General features: G+C 35.1%; 1 protein-coding gene across 6 annotated transcripts in view; it reads left to right on the top strand.

Moving 5' to 3' along the window:
* The window catches only part of SCLT1 (sodium channel and clathrin linker 1), a 193,217-nt gene extending 174,272 nt beyond the window's left edge, over window positions 1-18,945 (top strand). For 4 of the 6 annotated variants that reach the window (XM_040626301.1, XM_008699737.2, XM_008699735.2 and 1 more), the window contains 3 exons: window positions 11,846-11,924; window positions 14,467-14,562; window positions 18,411-18,945. In XM_040626301.1, the coding sequence (XP_040482235.1) occupies window positions 11,846-11,924; window positions 14,467-14,562; window positions 18,411-18,473 (238 nt within the window). In that variant the 3' untranslated portion in view covers window positions 18,474-18,945. Of the gene's footprint in view, window positions 1-11,845; window positions 11,925-14,466; window positions 14,563-18,410 lie in introns of those variants that run through there. The other 2 variants (XM_008699736.2, XR_570736.2) reach the window with 2 other exon arrangements.
* Window positions 18,946-19,151: the final 206 nt, after the last annotated feature.

Here is a 19,151-nt window from a genome sequence, read left to right as displayed (position 1 = left end):
CAGCCCTTTTACAGCTCCTCATCCACACTCCACTCATTCGTGGTATATTTACTGAATGGCATTGTTCTTTAAGTACTGATGATACAGCAAAGCCCAGGGTCCCCCTGTTTTTTTGTTTTGTTTTGTTTGAAGATAGTAGATTATTGATGGGAAAGTGGAATTATTGAGTGTGTGTGTGCTTAAAATCAGATAAGTACTATGTAGAAAATTAAAATAAGTTAATGTGATGATGCTGAGAATGGTAGACAAGGAAGATCCTGTGAGAAAATAAATCTTAAGATAATCTAATGACAAAAAGGATCCTGTCATTTAAACATCAGGAGAAAGAGCATTCCAAGCGAGAGAAGTTAGTGCAAAGACCCCCAACATAGGAGTACACTTGGTATGTTTGAAGTAAAAGAAACAGCATGCAAAATAAAGGCGATAGTTAGAGATTTGGGAAATGTATTATATTAAGTATTTCCAGCCACCACAGCAAATAAACTGACATCTCATAGACTTAACACAACAGAGGTTTTATTTCTTGCTTATACTGTACATATCAGGCAGTTTTGCAGAAAGACTCTGCTGTTAGAGATTCTACCGTCTTGAACATGTGGTTTCCTGAAATCACTGAAATAGGGAAAGAGAGGGATGGGAGAACACTGGCTCTTAATTAGTTCAGCTCTGAAGTAATACACATCATTTCCTTTTACCTTCATTGGCCAAACTAGTCATATGGACCCAATCTGTAAGAGTCTAGGAAATGTATATGGAACAAACAGAATGTTTGGTGAACATTGTCTCTGCTGCAGACAGGGACCTGATCTTGTAGGTTTTTATTAGCCACGTTGAGGGGTTTTAAATGTGAATGAAGGCCAATGGTCAGTTTTGAAAAACGTTGCCTGATCTGATTTTTTTTTTTTTAAAGATCACTCAGGCTATTATGTGGAAAATGAAAGTGGGTAATAAAGCTGGGGGGAAAACTTAGAAGGCTACCACAAGGTTCTTATTAAGAGATAATGGTGGCTTAGACTAAGAAGAAAGAGAAAGGTGAATTCATTGGGAGATTTTTTTTAGAGGTAATAGAAGGTGCTGATGGATTGAATGTGAAATATGAAGGAAAAGGAAAAGGTAAGAATCAAAGATGATTCTAGAGGTAGTCTGTACATGCAATTTCTTTGTAGCGATGTCCTTTCCCACCTGAAAAAAATTTTCTTCCTTTCAGACCCAACTCAAGTATCATTTTTTTCTGTGGGATATTTTTTAATTCCCCCGACAGACCAAGTCTTTCCTTTTTCTACACTCCCATACCGTTCTGCTCATTCTTCTTTATGATACTTACTGAACTTCCATTTACATGTGAGTTAACATCTTGCCTGGCATATAGTTGACCAATAAAATTATATCGAATGAATGAATTTACAATATGTGGTATTTTCTGAAGAAAATGTTTTTCTATGAAAATACCACATATTGTATATTCATTCACTACAATTTTATTGATGTGTGTGTATGTGTGTGTGTGTGTGTGTATACACACATATATACACACACATATATATATATACACACAAATACACAGGATTTGAGCCTAAGGAATTTTCTTCAGTCTCTAAAACATTATTCTTGGCTATATATCTGTAATGTTTGGCTGCCATAACTACTTTTTTTTTTTAATTGAATGAGAGGCAGCTGCAGGTACTGGCAGATTACAAAATGCGTAATTACTAAAAGTAACTGAAGCATATTACAGTATAATTCAACAGAAAAAAAACATCTGGCACATGCTATGTTAATTTGTCATAAGAGAGTTTCAAAGAAAGCACTTGCTGCAGCTGGCAGATCCATCATTTTCCAGAAACGAATAGTACACCTTTTGTTTTTAATTCTCTTGTATAATATAGAATAGAGCCTTATGTGATTTAATCTTTAGTCATCACTAAAGGATTTCAGGCATTGAGGAAATTTCCCCTATGCTGCACCAACCAAAATATACATGGCTTATTCTTATCTTAAACTGTGCCTCAATAATAACAGAGTGATCTGAGCAATTACAGTAATTGATGATAACACCTAAGATATTGGCCCAAATTTCAAGCTCCCATTCCTTAAAGAACCATAACTTCTCTTTTTTTATTTGAAGTTTTTGTGATGTTCCGAGAAACTCATGCATTTTGTTTTATACTCATAACCATGCTTTTCAGTTATATATGCCAGTGATGCTAAGAATTGAAGCACATTTTGAGTGGAAATTCTTCCTTTCAGCATGGGTTAGGTATCCATTTCTAAAAGGGTTAAGTATTATTATAAAACAGCTTCTAGTGCTGACATTTTTTAAATAATGTATATTTCCAACTCTCTACTGAGCATGTCCATAGGTACCTCAAAATCAATATATTCAAAACTAAACCCATTATTTCACCCCTAACCCAACTTTTTATTTTATCCTGTATTTCCTATTCCATGAGTGGTAATATCTACCCAGTTGCTCAAACAAAACTGCAGATGTCATCCTAAACTTCTCCTCACACCCCTAAACCAATTACTACTAATTCTACCTCCTAAATATCTCTTGAATCTATCCATTTCCCTCCAGTAGTTCAGGCTATCAACACTGCTTACCTGGATTACTACTATAACCCTCAAATTTACCACAGTCATATTTCCTTACTACTTTTTCTTGCTGTAATCAGCAGGATTTTCTGATATTCAGGTCTAACCATGTCACTTCTCTTCTTAAAATACTGAGTGCCAGGATGCCTGGGTTGTTCAGTCGGTTAAGCGTCTGACTAGATTTCGGCTCAGCTATTGATCTCAGAGTCATGACTTCAACCCCTGCATTGGGCTCCACGCTGGGTGTAGAGACTACTTAAAAAAAAAATACTTCAGTGCCTCCCCAGTGTTGATGGCTGTTTCAACTTTCTGTAAAGACATAGAAGATGCTTTGCAATATGTATTTCCAGCTTCTCCTCTTTTACTCCCTCTACCAGCTCCTAGTAACACTCTGTGCCGTGTACATACTGAACTCCTTTCAGTTCCCTAAATTTATTACCCTTTCTTATTGCCTGGCCTCCACCCATGGATTTGATTGTAACACTCTTCTTTTCCTTACCCTGCTTACTCTTCTGTTTCTCTTTCATATATCAGCTTAAAAGCTTACTTGCTCTGGAGAGACAGCTCTAATCCCTAATCATCCCTCTACATTCCCATAGCACTTTTTATAGCATTTACAACCTATATTATAAAGTAGGAGCTTTTCATAGTACCTTATAAGTTTCACTGTGGCAGTAACTAGGTCTTGGTCCTCCTTGTCTCCCTAACATCTAGCATAATATGTCAAATGTGACAGGCATTCATTTCAGTATTTGTTGAATGAATGCACTTTATATTTCCTCAATCTTATCTTAAGATCAGCACTTAAAATTAGATGTTGTGAAGAAAATTCACGTATTACTTTGTAACTTTGAGTTTATTCTTCAAATAACTTATTAATAAGCTTCCCATGCATGATTTTTGTACATAAGGCTCCTTCTCACATTCATTTTCCTAGTATGAATCTCCCAAATTTGTGGTACCACTTGGTAGCTACTTTGAAAATGTAATCACTGAATTATCTAATATGTTTTCTTGTGAGAGCACATATGTGGTGAAAACTTTGAAAAGGCAAAATATAGCATATTAGAAATGTTGTTATTAAAATGTACTAGTTAACTGATTCTGGGGAGTTAGCTAAAACTGTCCTCAGCTAAAAACCACCCTCTGTGTTCCAGGCACTTTTCTAAGCCTTGTGAACATAGTCCCTCCTCTTTCAGAGCTTTCATTCTAATAGGGAGAGACAAATAGTAAAAAAGTAAACCAACATAAACAAGATAATTTTAGATGTTTTAAATGGTATGAAGAAAACAAATGAGTTGCTATAATAACTGTGACAGGGGTGGGAGCTGAAAGGGCTGCACAATTTTTTAAAAAGTGGCCAGAAAAGCTAGCATTTAAACTGAGGCCTGAATGATAGAAATAAATCAACTATACAAGAAAGCCAGGAAAATATTCCAGGCAGATGGAAGAATAGCAAGTACAAAGCTCCAGTATTAAGAAGAAGTAAACCCATGTAATTAAAGTATAGTGAGTGAAGAGAGAGAAGGTATAAGGTTAAGGAACTAGGCATAGATCAGATCATGAGAATCTTATAGGGCATTTTAAGTAAAATATTTTTACTTACTGTAAGTAAAATATTTAAGTAAGACTATTTTAAGCTAAAGACCAGTGTACAGTAGTGGGAAATCATTGAAGGATTTTAAACATCTTTAGATCTTTAAAAGATCACTTTAGCTATTGTATGGAAAATGGACTTAGAGAAGGGGCAAAAATGGAGTCAGGGAGACCAGATATTAGATTATTATAGTATTCCAGGCAATAGATGATAGTAGCTCAGAGCAGAGTGTGGTCAGTGGAAATGGAGAGAAGTAGGCAGTTATGAAATCTATTAGGGAGGTAAGACAAAATTTATTTGATGTCAAATACAGGGAATGAGTCAAGGGAGGAGTCAAAGATGATGCCTTAGCTTAGACTTGAACATCTGGGTAGATGGTGAGGCCTTGTACAGGAAAGGAGGAAACTTGGGGTGGTCTAGATAAGAAGTAGTTTCCATTTTGGACAGGTTAGATTTGAGGTGCTCATTAGTGTTCCTTTACAGTCATGGAATAGATGAGATCGCTAGGGGGAATGTGCAGATAGGGAAGGAAAAAACCTGGTACTATGAAGAAGAGTGCTCTAATATATCTAAAGCTGACCTGTCTGCTTTAACCTGTGGTATTTTTAGTTAACTGAATGAGATTTGAAACCTTAGGATGAATTTCCTTTTTCAGTAGTCAAGTCTTTTGAAGCTGTACAAAAAGTTGAGATCACAATCTTTGCAATTACTGACCATTTTGCCACATACTTAGAATTAATTTTTTTAAGAGAATCTTCATTTTGCCTTTTAGGTCTTGATATTATATGATGCCACAGATATGCTTTACTAATATCTTTTGTAATTATGAGGCAGTGTGATTTAATTGAGAGAAGATTTTGATTAAAGCCTGGGTATGAACCCCATTTTTTCACTCAATCACTGCATGACCTTAGGAACATTGAATAACTTTTCTGAGTCTTGACTCCTTTACTTAGAAGATGAGAATAATAACTACTTTGCAAGCTCAAACTAATAATAAGGTACAGTGGTAAAGTTAAGGTACAGTAGAAAACTCTCTTGGCTGATATCCACTTCATCATATATGTAACAACATTAACTAGTGAACTAAATTGCTGTTCGAAGACTACTCACCAGTGTCCAAGGCATTCTACATGCCCATGTCTTAGTCTACTCCATTCTAATATTGTCGTCTGTCACTTGCTTTACAAGTGTCACTATGTTTGCTCCCAAACTAGGTTATGCCAGTTACACTTGTTTTGGAAATACATAAATAAATATACCAGTGATATATGAGTACAGACAGAGAAAGTTATGATTTCTTTCAAAACTGAATTGGATACTTTGGAGAATTTGCTATTGAAGTACATTTGGACAGACAACCCTGAAATAATAGAGGGAATACTATAAAAATCTAGAAAACTCTGTATTTGGATTGCTTGCCAAGTGCCTTTAAATGCTTGAACCACATTAATGAAGCCAAAAGTGGAAATTGTAGATGATACATTATGGATGTGGTTTGTGTAAGAAAGACATTCAACATTGAAACACTCCAATCAGTGTGCTCATACTTTAAAATAAAAATCTAAAAAAAACTTTGTATATTCCAGATGAAAAGTCCAGACAAAATCCTTGTCCTTCCTTAGGCCTCAGACCTCTTAAAAATCTCAGTAAATCTATGGACTGTCTTCCTGGAAAAGACAAACACACCAGATCTTGCAGATAATTTCAGGGTGCTTAGGAGCATACCTAAAGCCTATCTGTTGACCACAGACGAGGAAGCTTTGCCTTAGGTTCTCACTCTTGACCTACTTTCATCTCAGATTGATGAATTCGATGACTTATCAGTGTTGATGGTAATATTTTGTTTACTAAAGCATTTAATGTTTTCTTAACGGATATAGCATATATGACTTTGTTGCTAAATTATTTTGTAAAATTTTGCTTACAGGGAAAGCAGTAAATCAATTATATTTTACAACTGTATTTCTAAATTACATTTTGCAGGCATGACTAGGAATTTTATGTCACGTGAACATGAACTATATAACTGAACTAAAAATATTTAGGACACTGATGAGCTAAGCAATTCGCTGGTGATATTTTAAGGAATTCCTCGTTCCTATACACTTAACATTAAAATTGGTAGAAGATAATAATTTTACCTTAAACTTTATAACATTGTATAACATGCTAGAAATTATATAGAGAAAATGAGCACAGCTTCCTTTAAGTTCTTTAATTAGAATAAAATATTCTTTAAGTGCCATAAAGTCATAGAGAAACGAAATGTCATCTATCTCTTTACTTTCTGGCAGGCTACACTTAAATCATCCCTGATAAGTAAGAATGTTTCTGTTTTTAAAGACTTCCAGTGAAGAGATTATATAGCTTTAGTTAGCAATTGTTTCAAGTGTAATACCACTGTGAAAGTCTCTGAAAAGTCTTATTTTATGTTTATCCTAAATCACTAATGATTTAGGGACTCATACAGGGAACTCATACATGTTCTGTAATGAAGAGAAAAATTCTCATAGATAATACAGAGTTGGATCATCTTCCTGCATCTTTCCTTTATTCCTGATGGGAAATATCCTGACAGAGAAATAAGGAGTTGCAGAGGACTGACAGGCAGGCTCTAGGAAGGTCTCAGGGGATAGAGTTGGCAAAATCACTTTTCTCTCCACCCTTTAATACCTTCTAAAATTTCATTCAGAAGTGAGATTGAAGGAAATGCCTAACTGAAAAATATCCTTTTCTTAGCCACTTCAAATCCTTTGTGGAAAGAACTAGAATATAAATAAATCTAAATAAATAAAAATAACCTTTATCTAAAATATCTTTTGTGGTATATTCCTCAGTAAATGTTTGTTGAGCAAATAAGAAATAAAATTTTCTAACTGCCAGGTTTTCTGTAGAAATTTACCATAAATCAGCAAATGTTTATTGATACCCTATATGTAAAGCACTGTGGTAAATACTATAGAAATTAAAAGCAATCCCCTTTTTAAAAGTTTCCACTATACTTGAGGAAGTGTGTGTGTACATATATGTTAGGTATGCTTACACACACATATAAATGACTGATTAGCATTATAATAGAGAATTGCTTAAATGTCTTAAATGAACATAAAATAGGTACCAAAACTTTGATTTGAGAAGAGAACTGTCTGGGTTAAAATGAACTGGAAAGGAGGTATAGGAGGAAGAGGGTGCCTGGGTGTCTCAGTTGGTTGAGCATTCGATTCTTGGTTTTGGCTCAGGTCACAATAAGGGTCGTGAAGTCAAGCCGCATCAGGCTCTGCACCAGGTCTGCTTGAGGTTCTCTCTCTCTCCCTCCCTCTGCCCCTTTCCATGCTGGTGCACACTAGCACGTGTGCCCTCTCTCTCTCTCTCTCTCAAATGAATGAATAAGTGAGTGAATGAATGAAATCTTTAAAAAAAAGGGGGGGGGCAAAGGTGGAATCTTAAAGAGTGGGCAGGATTTCAAAGGGAAATCTAAAAACGAGGATACAGAAAATGACATAAACATGAGCCTAAAGGTGTTACATATATGGTTAATGTGTGATATAGTGAGAACCTAACCGAAGTGGAAGGCTCCTATTGGAGATAAGGTTGGAAAGAAATATTACACAAAATTTTGGAGGATGTTGAATGCCAGTCTCAGGAATTTGGATTCTTTTGTCCATTGGCAGAAAGCCACTGGAAGTTATTGTTTAATAAAGCAAATTATTAAAGTGACTTAGAGAAGTACATTCATGATGTATGGGTTAGAGATGGAAAACCACTGTATTAATTGAGCATTTCTATGTGCATTGTGATACACTTTACATAATTTTTTCACTTGATATTGAAAAGCTGAGCATTTGGCTTTTGAAATAAATCTCAAGGGGCGCCTGGGTGGCGCAGTCGTTAAGCGTCTGCCTTCGGCTCAGGGCGTGATCCCAGCGCTCTGGGATCGAGCCCCATGTCAGGCTCCTCAGCTAGGAGCCTGCTTCTTCCTCTCCCACTCCCCCTACTTGTGTTCCCTCTCTTGCTGGCTGTCTCTGTAAAATAAATAAATAAAATCTTTTAAAAAAATGAAATAAATCTCAAAATTAAGTTATAATAACTTGAGTTGTGAGGGGGGCCCCTGAGTGGCTCAGTCAGCTAAGCGTCCAACTCTTGGTTTCAGCTCAAGTCATGATCTCGCAGCCATGAGATCGAGCCCCACTCCAGATTCTCTCTGCCTCCCCCTCCCCACTGTTGTGCATTCTCTCTCCTCTCTCTCTCTCAAATAAATGAATAAATAAAATCTTTTTTAAAAAAAAGAACTTCAGTTTTGGTGGTAACACTGTATAGAAGTGAAGAACAGATGCAAGAGACATTGCAAAGGAAGAGTCTATTTAGAGTCTACATGTTGCATTTAAGAGAAAGTGAGAAATAGATTTGAGGTGTTTAACCTAGGCAGTGAGGGCAGAGATGTTGTTGATATAAAAATTGAGTAGCAAGATGAGAAGTAGGTTTTCAAGGAAATGCAAAAAGTTTAGTATTAGGCATGTTGACTTTGAATAAAAGACTGAAACTTTAGGGAAGAAGTCAAAAATAAAGATATAATTTGTTAGGTTTTTAAGTGAATGTGTAAATTTTTATATTCCTAGAATATCTAATACACAAACTCACACGTATATACTCTTCACTTATTCATTCAACTAACATTTAGCTATCACCTGCCATGTTGCAATGTAGGGGAGTGGTTAAGAGCACAGGTCTTGAAACAAAAGGTCTCAGTTTTTGAATTCTGACTCTACAACTGGACTAGCTACATGACCTAACTTTATTTTTAAATTTCTCTGTTTTTAAATGTTCTCATATGTAAAACTGGGGATCTCAGAGGGTTATCATGAAAACTAAATAATTTAAATAAAACACCCAGAAGTGCCTGGCACATAGTAAGCACTATGAAAGTGCTTGCTGTTATTATCACCATCATCATCATCTTTGCTATTACTTGCCAAGCTCTATTGAGTACTAGATCCTAAGGATACAAAAATGAATAACAAACTTTCTCATCATCCAGTGGGGGTTACGGAGCTTGATACCCAACAGCATATTTACACAGATTAAAAATAACTGAAAGTTAATCATTTGAATCTTTGTGATCTTAAATTTTGTGGAAAATTATTACTATCTAATAGTACTTGTCAGAAATTATTACTATCATGTAAAATGCCATGGCTAAGTGAATAGTTTAGGTATCAAATTATGCAGTAGGTGTTTTCTGAGAAGGTCTTACATAAACTCAATGTTGGCTAACTTTATTAGTAGGATCATTGTATCATCTTTTTTTTTTCAGGATTTTTATTTATTTATTTGACAGAGAGAGAGACAGCCAGCGAGAGAGGGAACACAAGCAGAGGGAGTGAGAGAGGAAGAAGCAGGCTCCCAGTGGAGCAGGGAGCCCGACCCGGGGCTCGATCCCAGGAACCTGGGATCACGCCCTGAGCCAAAGGCAGACGCTTAACGACTGGGCCACCCAGACGCCCCGATCACTGTATCATCTTAATTTCAGTAGTACTCAAAGGTTATTTCTCATTAGCACTAATGTACATAACTTTACCTTTAATTACATTTGGTCTAGAAGACTGGCCACTTCCACCAGTTTGCCTTTCTTCGTTTTGTTATGTTGAGGAGCAGCAGTAATTTTAAGCTACACAAGGTACTTGAAAGTAAGCACAGTAATTTATTCTACATTATTATTACCACCAAAAGAAAGCGAATATAAAACATTTGGGTTTGTCTGTCACAGAATCAGTGATAGATACTCAGTGTCCTCATAGAGTGTCCTCAGTGGATGAAGCCATTTCCCTCTTCGTTCTGTCATGGCAACAATTACGTGTTTACTACCATATACCTTGTACTTGGCACCTAGTGTTCAGTAAATATTTATGGAATTGATTTGTGGATGACATTTTATATTCTCTCCTGTGTATAACAAATTGCTTGCTGATTTTAACAATTATTCATACACATATTGGTCACATAAGGGACTTACCAAGTTTTTAGGCTGTGCAGCTCACCTGGAAAAAATTCAAAGCCGAAGTTATTTTAGAAGTGTTAATCTGTTGATTTCTTTAAGAAGCAGAAAGTCAGGGGCACCTGGGTAGCGCAGTCGTTAAGCATCTGCCTTCGGCTCAGGGCGTGATCCCAGCGTTCTGGGATCAACCCCCACATCAGGCTTCTCCACTAGGAGCCTGTTTTTTCCTCTCCCACTCCCCCTGCTTGTGTTCCCTCTCTCACTGGCTGTCTCTCTCTGTCAAATAAATAAATAAAATCTAAAAAAAAAAAAAAAAGCAGAAAGTCAAAAGTCAAAAACCAATCCTGAATTAACTGAGTATTTTAATACTCAGAAATTTGATCTTATTTTATTTTTTTTAAGATTTTATTTATTTGACAGAGACACAGCGGGAGAGGGAACATAAGCAGGGGGAGAGGGAGAAGCAGACTCCCTGCTGAGCAGGGAGCCTGATGCAGGGCTTGATCCCAGGACTCCGGGATCATGACCTGAGCCGAAGGCAGATGCTCAACGACTGAGCCACCCAGGTGCCCCAGAAATTTGATCTTTTTAAAAATTATTTTTAAGACTGCATTGTTTCTGGGATGCCCAGGTGGCTCAGTCGATTAATTGTTTGCCTTCGGCTCAGGTCATGATCCCAGGGTCCTGAGATTGAGGCCCACTTTGGGCTCCTCCTCAGCAGAAAGTCTGCTTCTCCCTCTGCCTGCTGCTCCCCCTGCTTGTGCTCTCTCTCTTGCTCTCTCGCTGAGAAATTAATAAGTAAAATCTTAAAAAAAAAAGACTATATTTTTTCTGTATCTGAGACTCTTTAAATTATCTTTGGCCAAAAGCAAGATAATCTTATGTTGGGAAAAAAGAAGAAGAAGGAGAGGAAGGAGAGGAAGAAGAAGAAAAGAAGAAGACGATGACAACCAGCTCTCTGCATAAGATAAATCCAGCTATTAAAGTATAAAGGATATGAATGTATAAAATATAGTGTATATACAACCAAAACATAAATACCAATTCTGAATATACTACACTGAAATGATGTTGGAGTGATTAATATTACCTTAAATTTCCAAAAATTGAGTTCCTCTAAGAAGCACTATATATGAATCTTAAAACTGTATACTATAGCTAAGAATCACAATAGCTTATGAGATTTTATAATAACAAATACTTCTGTTTAACATGAATGTATGTTCATTTTAATGCCAAATAATTCCTCAAGATAATAATATTGAAAACACTTAAGTGCTTTTAGAATATATGTGTGTGGGATTTTTTTGCTTTTTCTGTGTGGTAAAATATACATAAAATTTAACATTTTTATAGTTGTGATAAAATACACATGAGATTTACCATCTTAATCATTTTTAAGTGTACAGTTCAGTAGTGTCTAGTGTATTCACATTGTTGTGCAGCTAATCTCCAGAATACATGTGCATTTTATGAATAAATAAATGAGTCCTTTAAAATATGGTCTATTTAAAAAAAAACTTTATTTTGCACATAAGAAGGTATTTTTGTTTAAAACATGAACATATATCTTACTAAAAAAGATTCTGTTTTGTTAGATTTTTGAACAATGATATTAATGGCTTGGTGTTGGGGGGGGACTCTCTCTTGATTAATAGGAGTGAGCTGAGTCGACAGAAACTTCATACCCAAGAGCTGCTTTCTCAGCTGGAAATGGCAAATGAAAAGGTAGTTGAGGTAAGATAATGACTCTCCCGGGAAGTGCTTTCTGCTGCAGCTTGATACACATGTTATAGAATTTTACCTGAGCCAACTCCAAATTAATTCTCTACTTGGAAATGACCATACAGAGGTGAGTACTCCTTGCAGAGAAATCATCCATAACCCTAAAAATCCACATTTTATAATGTGAATAAAAGCTTTGAAAGTCAGTGATTCATCATATGTAAATGACAAAAGGTAGAGCTCTTATTTCAGTTTCACCAATATAACTTGTGCCATGTTGCAGAAAATGTGTTAAAATCCCCTTCATTTCTAAGCATGTCTAAGATTATATTTTTTAGCCCATTCCTCTTATTTTGTTTTAATTCAACACATAAGATATGTAGAAATTACTTTTGCCTCCTGGAATATATTAAAATACTCCTTCAGATTAATGCTTTAGAACTAAATGCAGCAAGAGCTCATCATTTTTCTCTTTGAATCTTTAAAAAACGTTAACATTTTCTAGATTATGATTAGAGCTTTCTAGAACTCTGTTCTTCATTTGATGTTCTAACTTTGAATGTATTTGTTGGAATTTCATTAATTGGCTATATGGTCTGCTATATTTTTGTGGCCATCTATAGAACCATAATGAAATCATTACTCTTAAGTTTCAAAGCATTATAAATTGATATGAGCCATTTAGAAAACAAACAATAGCCATTAAAATACTCATTGTAGTTTTCAAAACTTCCAGGAATCTGTACTTAAGGAAATAATTTAAAACATGAAAAAATTTAAAGGCAGATATTCAACACAATAATGTTAGTAATATGGGAAGATCAAGAGCAGCCAAAATGATCAATTGAAAAAGAACTGTTGCATATATTATGATTTACCTAACTTGAACTGTTCCTTAACCATTATGATAGTGACACAGAAAAATACGTATTGTATGTAGTCTAATGGTACCTATGAAAGTGATTATTACAGATGATGGGATTTTCCTCCCAAGTTTTTTCTAGTGTTAATGATGTGCCTTTTAAATTTAAGACTACATATTTAAATATCTTGGTAAATTGCAACAGCCAGTATAGTTCTCTTCATAAAATTTAATTTTGCTTTTGGGCACAATAGGAAATACAAGCAGCTCATTTTAGCAGTATATTGTTATTTCAGTATTTTATATTACTAGGCTGACATTCACTGTTACCACTTACATGTTAGGACCTGAGAACTCTCTCTAGTTCTTCATAGAAAGTGTGTTTTTCTTACTATTCCTGATTAGACTGGTGTTATTCTCTCAATTCAGACAAGTGCCAGAAACCCACATACTAATTCTAGTTTTACAAAAACTTTTTTTTCAGGCTAATAAGTATGGAGAGGACGAATACATTTTATAATTGATAGTTTCTTTGAACTTGTCTGCATGACAGCATGTTGTGACAGATTTATATTCATTATGTCTGTGTAGTTTCCTGGGGCTTGTCTAACAAAATATTACAAACTTGGTGATTTAAACAACAGAAATTTTTGTCTCACAATTCTGGAGGCCAGAAGTTCAAATCGAGAAGTCAGCAAGATTGGTTCCCTCTGAGGGAGAATCCGTTCCATGCCTCTTTCCTAGCTTCTGGTGGCCTCATGTGTTCCTTGGCTTGTAGATGGTGGTTTCCCTGTGTCTTCATGTGGTTTTCCCTTTGTCCATGTCAGTCTCTATGTCCTAATTTCCCCTTTTTATGAAGGTACTAGGCATTTTGGATTAGGATCCACCCTAAAACCTCATCTTACCTTAATTAATAGCAAAGACCCTGTTTCCAAATAAGGTCACATTCATAAGAACTGGGGATTAAGACTTCAACATCCTTTTCTAGGGACATAATTCAGTTCATACCAATGCCTCATAACTCTGTTGATGATCCTAATATCCTCTAAAGTATACAAATGCATTGGGGAACATGTGGAAACAGAGTTCTTCCCCCTTTTAAGTAATACCTTTAACATACAAATCATTTAAGACAAGTCTATCCCTTAAAGATCAAGACTTCTAGAATGAATATTTTCTGTTCTTTGCACTTTAATAGTGGCAATGTCAAAATTTCCCTAGAAGCTTGCTCTCACATAGTAGTTCTGAATCACTAGCAAACAACATCACCACCACTGAAGAACTCGGTAGGAGTGCAGATTCTCAAAATTCATGCCATCCTACTGAAGCTGTGGTCAGGAGGCCCAGCAGTCTGTGTTGTCATATTCCAGGTGATTCTGAAGTGGTGTTCTGGCATCTCAAGGTTAATATCAAATATTTAAAATCTTGGTCTTCTGATTCACTTTGATTTTAGATTTAAATCACTTTCTTTGGTAACATGTAGGGAGGAAAAAAAAACAGTGTAGTCAAAGTATGAAACCAGTTTTGAACTTTGAAGTTCATAATTTGGAAAAATGTTAATTTGGAGATTTATTATCTTTGCCTTTTATAAGGAGTAAAGTGATATTCAGATTTTTCATTGATTATTCCACAAAAACTTTCTGTGTCACATGTGGATTTCTAACTTGTTTGTTTTATATTTCCCCATAACAGAATGAAAAACTAATTCTAGAGCATCAAGAAAAAGCCAACAGGCTTCAAAGGCGCCTAAGTCAGGCAGAGCAGAGAGCGGCTGCAGCTTCCCAGCAGGTAGGAGGGAGCTTCCTCATGATCCCTAGAGAGTGAATAGTCTGAGTAGATCAAAGACAAGAAAAGTTCCTCAAAAGTTCCCAGAGACCTAGTAGTTTTATTTTTACTTGATTAAACTATTTAAAATTAGTCTGTTTAATATTTGAGGTTGAACAAGTAAACTTTAAAAACAGAAATAAACACGAGTCTTCTAAATTGACACCTAAATCTACAACTGTGCTGTCCAATACGATAGCACTGGCCATAAGTATCAGTGTAAATTTAAATTAATTATTAAAATTAAGTAAATTAAAATTTGAAATCCTCATTACACTAGCTGGATTTCTTTTTTTTTTTTTTTAAAGATTTATTTATTTGAGAGAGAGAGAGTGCACATGCAAGTAGGGGAAGGGGCATACAGAGGAGGAGAGAATCTCAAGCAGACTCCATGCTGAGTGCAGAGCCCAGTGCAGGGCTGGATCCCACAACCCCAAGATCATAACCTGAGCCGAAACCAAGAGTCAGATGCCCAACTGAATGAGCAACCCAGGTGCCCCACACTGGCTGGCTGTCAAGTGCTCAGTAGCCATATGTAACTATGGTCCTCATATTGGACATCATAAATAGAACTCTATGATCACAAAAAGTTCTTTTGGACAGCACTGCTCTAGAATTTTGTTCTGTTTAGGCATGATCACTGACAGATTAGGAAGTAGAAAACATTGCTTTGAATGTAATATTTTAAATTGCACTAACTTTGTTTTTATTGTAGTTTTTAAATGGAAAAAGATGGCTTATAGGTTAAGTTCATTTAATGCACATTTGTATATAACCATGTGACTCTAAAATACTGTATAAAAGTTGTCCAATGGGAAATAGAGTAGAAATGCAGAACATCAATAAAATAGTAAGGGGTAATTACTCATAATATACACAGATCACATAAAGGAAATGGGCAATTTATTCTACAGTGGGAGCAATAGTCCCTCCCTCCTATTAGGAGCAATGTGAGATCGTCTAGCGATTATAAAGATAGGCTGGAAACAGATACAGATAGGCAGGCAAAGAAACCATGTTACTACCTTATTAAATATGTTTGGTTATAAATGTACTGTTTCAATCAAAATTAATATTATGCATAGATATTATAGTATTTCATACATAGTACAACAGCTCTAAATACTCACTGAATTCAGTTTATGTATGTGACATTTACAGATTTTTTTGAAATCTTCTGATATGAACAATGCATGGCACTTAAAGAAAATCCAGTAATTTGCCCTTCTATTCCCCTCCCTCTTGAAAGTAATTATAGCTTTATCAAATAAATTTAATTTCTTATTAAATTATGAATTAATGGATTTAGTAGTTTATCATTCAAGAAAGCATTCATTCATTTAGATTATAAGTTAACAGGAGCCAAGGTGTACTGGGCAGGATCTTAAAAGTGTAGGTTTTGGTACCTGGCACATAGCCTGGTGCCATTCAGCAGCCATGTGATCTGGGGCAGTTTCAACTTTTCTAAGCCTCAGTGTCTTCATGTTTAATGTAGAATAACAACACTTCCCTTATAGAGTTACTAAGAAATCAGAGGAATTAACACATATAAGCACTTAGTGTAATCATTAAGTGGTTAGTAAATACTTAAGTTATATAAGAAGTTAAATCTCTACATCACAATCCTTAGAGCTTCAAGTACCTTTTTTAAGGAATATGGTAAAGAAAATGCCTACTTAAAATCAACTACCTTGAGTTCTATAGTAAAAAGAGTACAGTTACAGAACCTTATTTAGATAATCCAGTTGGCATCTCGTTTAGTCTCCTTCCTGACAGAATTAGACCTAAACAGCCCAACCCTGATGTTTTTCTCCTGTTTCTTAAACTCTCTAATGACAAGGATTTCACCCTTCTCTTTGTGAGCTTTTTTTGTTTAATGTTATGTCAGTAACCACTTTACGTTTTTTCCTTAAGCTTTTCTCCTTCCATCCTGTTTTCATTTGAAGATGAAAAGTAATCATTCAGCATTCTCCCCATCCACAAAAGGAATTATTCCCTGGAGTTAATTTTTTTTTCTATCTTAAATGAATCCAAGTTATAAACTTTCTTTATTAGACATATATTCTGTTTTTTAAAATTTTTTATCTTTGCTTTCTCTGAATTTTTTCTAATTTTCCCATCTTCCTCTAAAAACTGGAAACTGCTATTAGAAAGACTATCTCACTAAGGGCCTGATACTTAATGAAACAAAGGAGTGGAGTTAGAAGATTATGATTTCCTCTATTGTGCACATCAGACGTCCAGTACAGTCCAGCATCACATGCAAGGCCTGCATTGTACTGAGTCCTCTGTGCTCTGAATGTGCTATTCTGATCACCTTTTTCTGTACATTCTTCATCCATCTTTGGACTATGGTTGTATGTTCTAAGTGTATTAGCCTAAACTACTGAAAGCCATACTGTATTCTTTTGACACTAAAATCAGTGTGGTGAAGCCTTCCTATGCAAGAACACAAAACCTAGGAACTATGAAAAGAAATTAATAAATGTGAACATGTAAAATTTCAGATGTCTGTATTTTAAAGTCATAGTCAATGACGATCTGAGAAAAATATCTGCAATACATGTGACAAAAGTAATATCCTTAACATATATGTAAAGAATGGCTAAGTCAACAAATAAAGTGCAACAGTACAAAAGACAAAGAATAAAAAATATTTACAGAAAAGTAAAGACAAATGACTTTTAAACATTTGAAAAGATGCTCATCCTCACCCATAAGACAAATACAAGCTTAAACCACAATCACATATCATTTTTCACCATTTCACGATCATGTCAGATCGTAAGTTTGATAATACATTATGCTGGCACTTCCGCACATCACTGATATAAATGTCTGTTGGTGCAGTCTCTTTGGAGCCCAGTGTGGCAGTATCTCTTAAAATATTGTGATGTACATCACCTTTGACCCAGTCATTCTAAGAATTTATTCTGCAGGTGGTATACTTGCACCTGGGCAAGTCTGTGTAGGGAAGCATGTCAAAATACTAATTGCAGCATTGTCTATAATCTTAAAAGATTAAAAGCCATCTAAATGCCCATCAATAGGAAACCAGTTAAATTATAGAGTATCAATACAGGGAAAGTTTGCTGCTGTTAAGAAGAATAAAGTAGGTCTCACATGGAGTCATTTGTAAAGTGGATCATTTAGAAGGAAAAAAACAAGATGAAAAGTGTGTATAATGCTTTATCATTTTTTAAATAAAAAGAGGTGATGAAATGTATGCATCTATTCTCATTTAGAATTTATTTCTAGAAATATACTTAGAAAATGGAAATAGTGGTTATATCTAGAAAGAGGGCTATAGAATGAAGGAAGTGGTGAGAAGCCTTCTTTATAATGTATACTCTATTGTACTATTAGGGTTTTTTTTACTTTGTATATATAATATCAACTCCAATTGAAATTTGAAGACTATTTACCTATTAGAGCTTTCTTACTATGATTTATCATCATCTTATTACCAACCTTGTGTTGTGCTTAGTTTGTATTTTACTCACTTTTCTAGTTAACTTTTTATCTAGATGTTTTTCATACATCTGTGAAATATGTTTTGGCATTCTAAGTACTTACTGTATATCACTCTGAGCTATGGAATGTCATATTTGACATGCATATCTCTAGCGCAATACAGGTATTTTAAAGTCTCGAGTAAAACAGACATGAACACCAAAAATGACCTCTTACAGGAACCCCTCCAGTAAGATTATTTTCAATAATTTTAAGTTGTGATGCATTATTACTTTGTATTAATGTAAGATTGTCCATAGAAAAAGTAACTACTTACTGATTGTCTATTTTAATTGCAGCTCAGTGTGATTACAGTGCAGAGAAGAAAAGCAGCCTCCATGATGAATTTGGAAAATATTTAAAAATATTCATAGTTCACTCACAGACCTTTAGAATTGGGAAAGCTGTTGGACTAGAAGTGTATTGAAATGGTAAAAAACTGCAGAGAATGGTTAAGGCTTGTGTCATTTTGCATAAGCATTTTCCATTCTGTTATGAGGGTTATTGGAAACCAGAACAGTGGCAGCTTCCTGTAAGTAAAGAAAATATAACCATATATTGAGCTTCAGTGGAGAATAAAGCCAGCTGAGAAGAATTCATTGCCTTCATCAACGTGTCTATTTTTCAATTCCCCTTTCTTCCCTTGGAAGAGCATAATAATTTTCAAACTATCCTAATCATGAGAAAGAGATTTTTAAGACAATGCTAGAATTTTAATATTTCAGGTTCCATGATTTGAGAATTTTACATCTAATTGTTACTCCTAACCCATTTTTTTAAGTTCCCAAGTATCCATTTTATTATAAACTCATAAATGTAATAAATTATGCACTTTCTAAAATGATGCTGTCATGTATTTTAATGTATAACTGTAGTGATTCATTTTTAATTTACACGATTTCCAGTATTTATCAAATATTGATATTTAAGAATATGGGAGGTTTTGTTTTTTGTTTTGCTCTGTTACTCAAAGCAGTACTAATCAAATGGAATCTTCAAGTCTGAGAACGCATGGGCACTGAACTATTGCAGTCTAGCTG

Source organism: Ursus maritimus, unplaced genomic scaffold, assembly GCF_017311325.1.
Source record: "Ursus maritimus isolate PB19 unplaced genomic scaffold, ASM1731132v1 scaffold_11, whole genome shotgun sequence".
NCBI classification, from domain to species: domain Eukaryota; kingdom Metazoa; phylum Chordata; class Mammalia; order Carnivora; family Ursidae; genus Ursus; species Ursus maritimus.
Note: the sequence above shows the minus strand (reverse complement) of the source record. Positions and strands in the feature narration are given on the sequence as shown.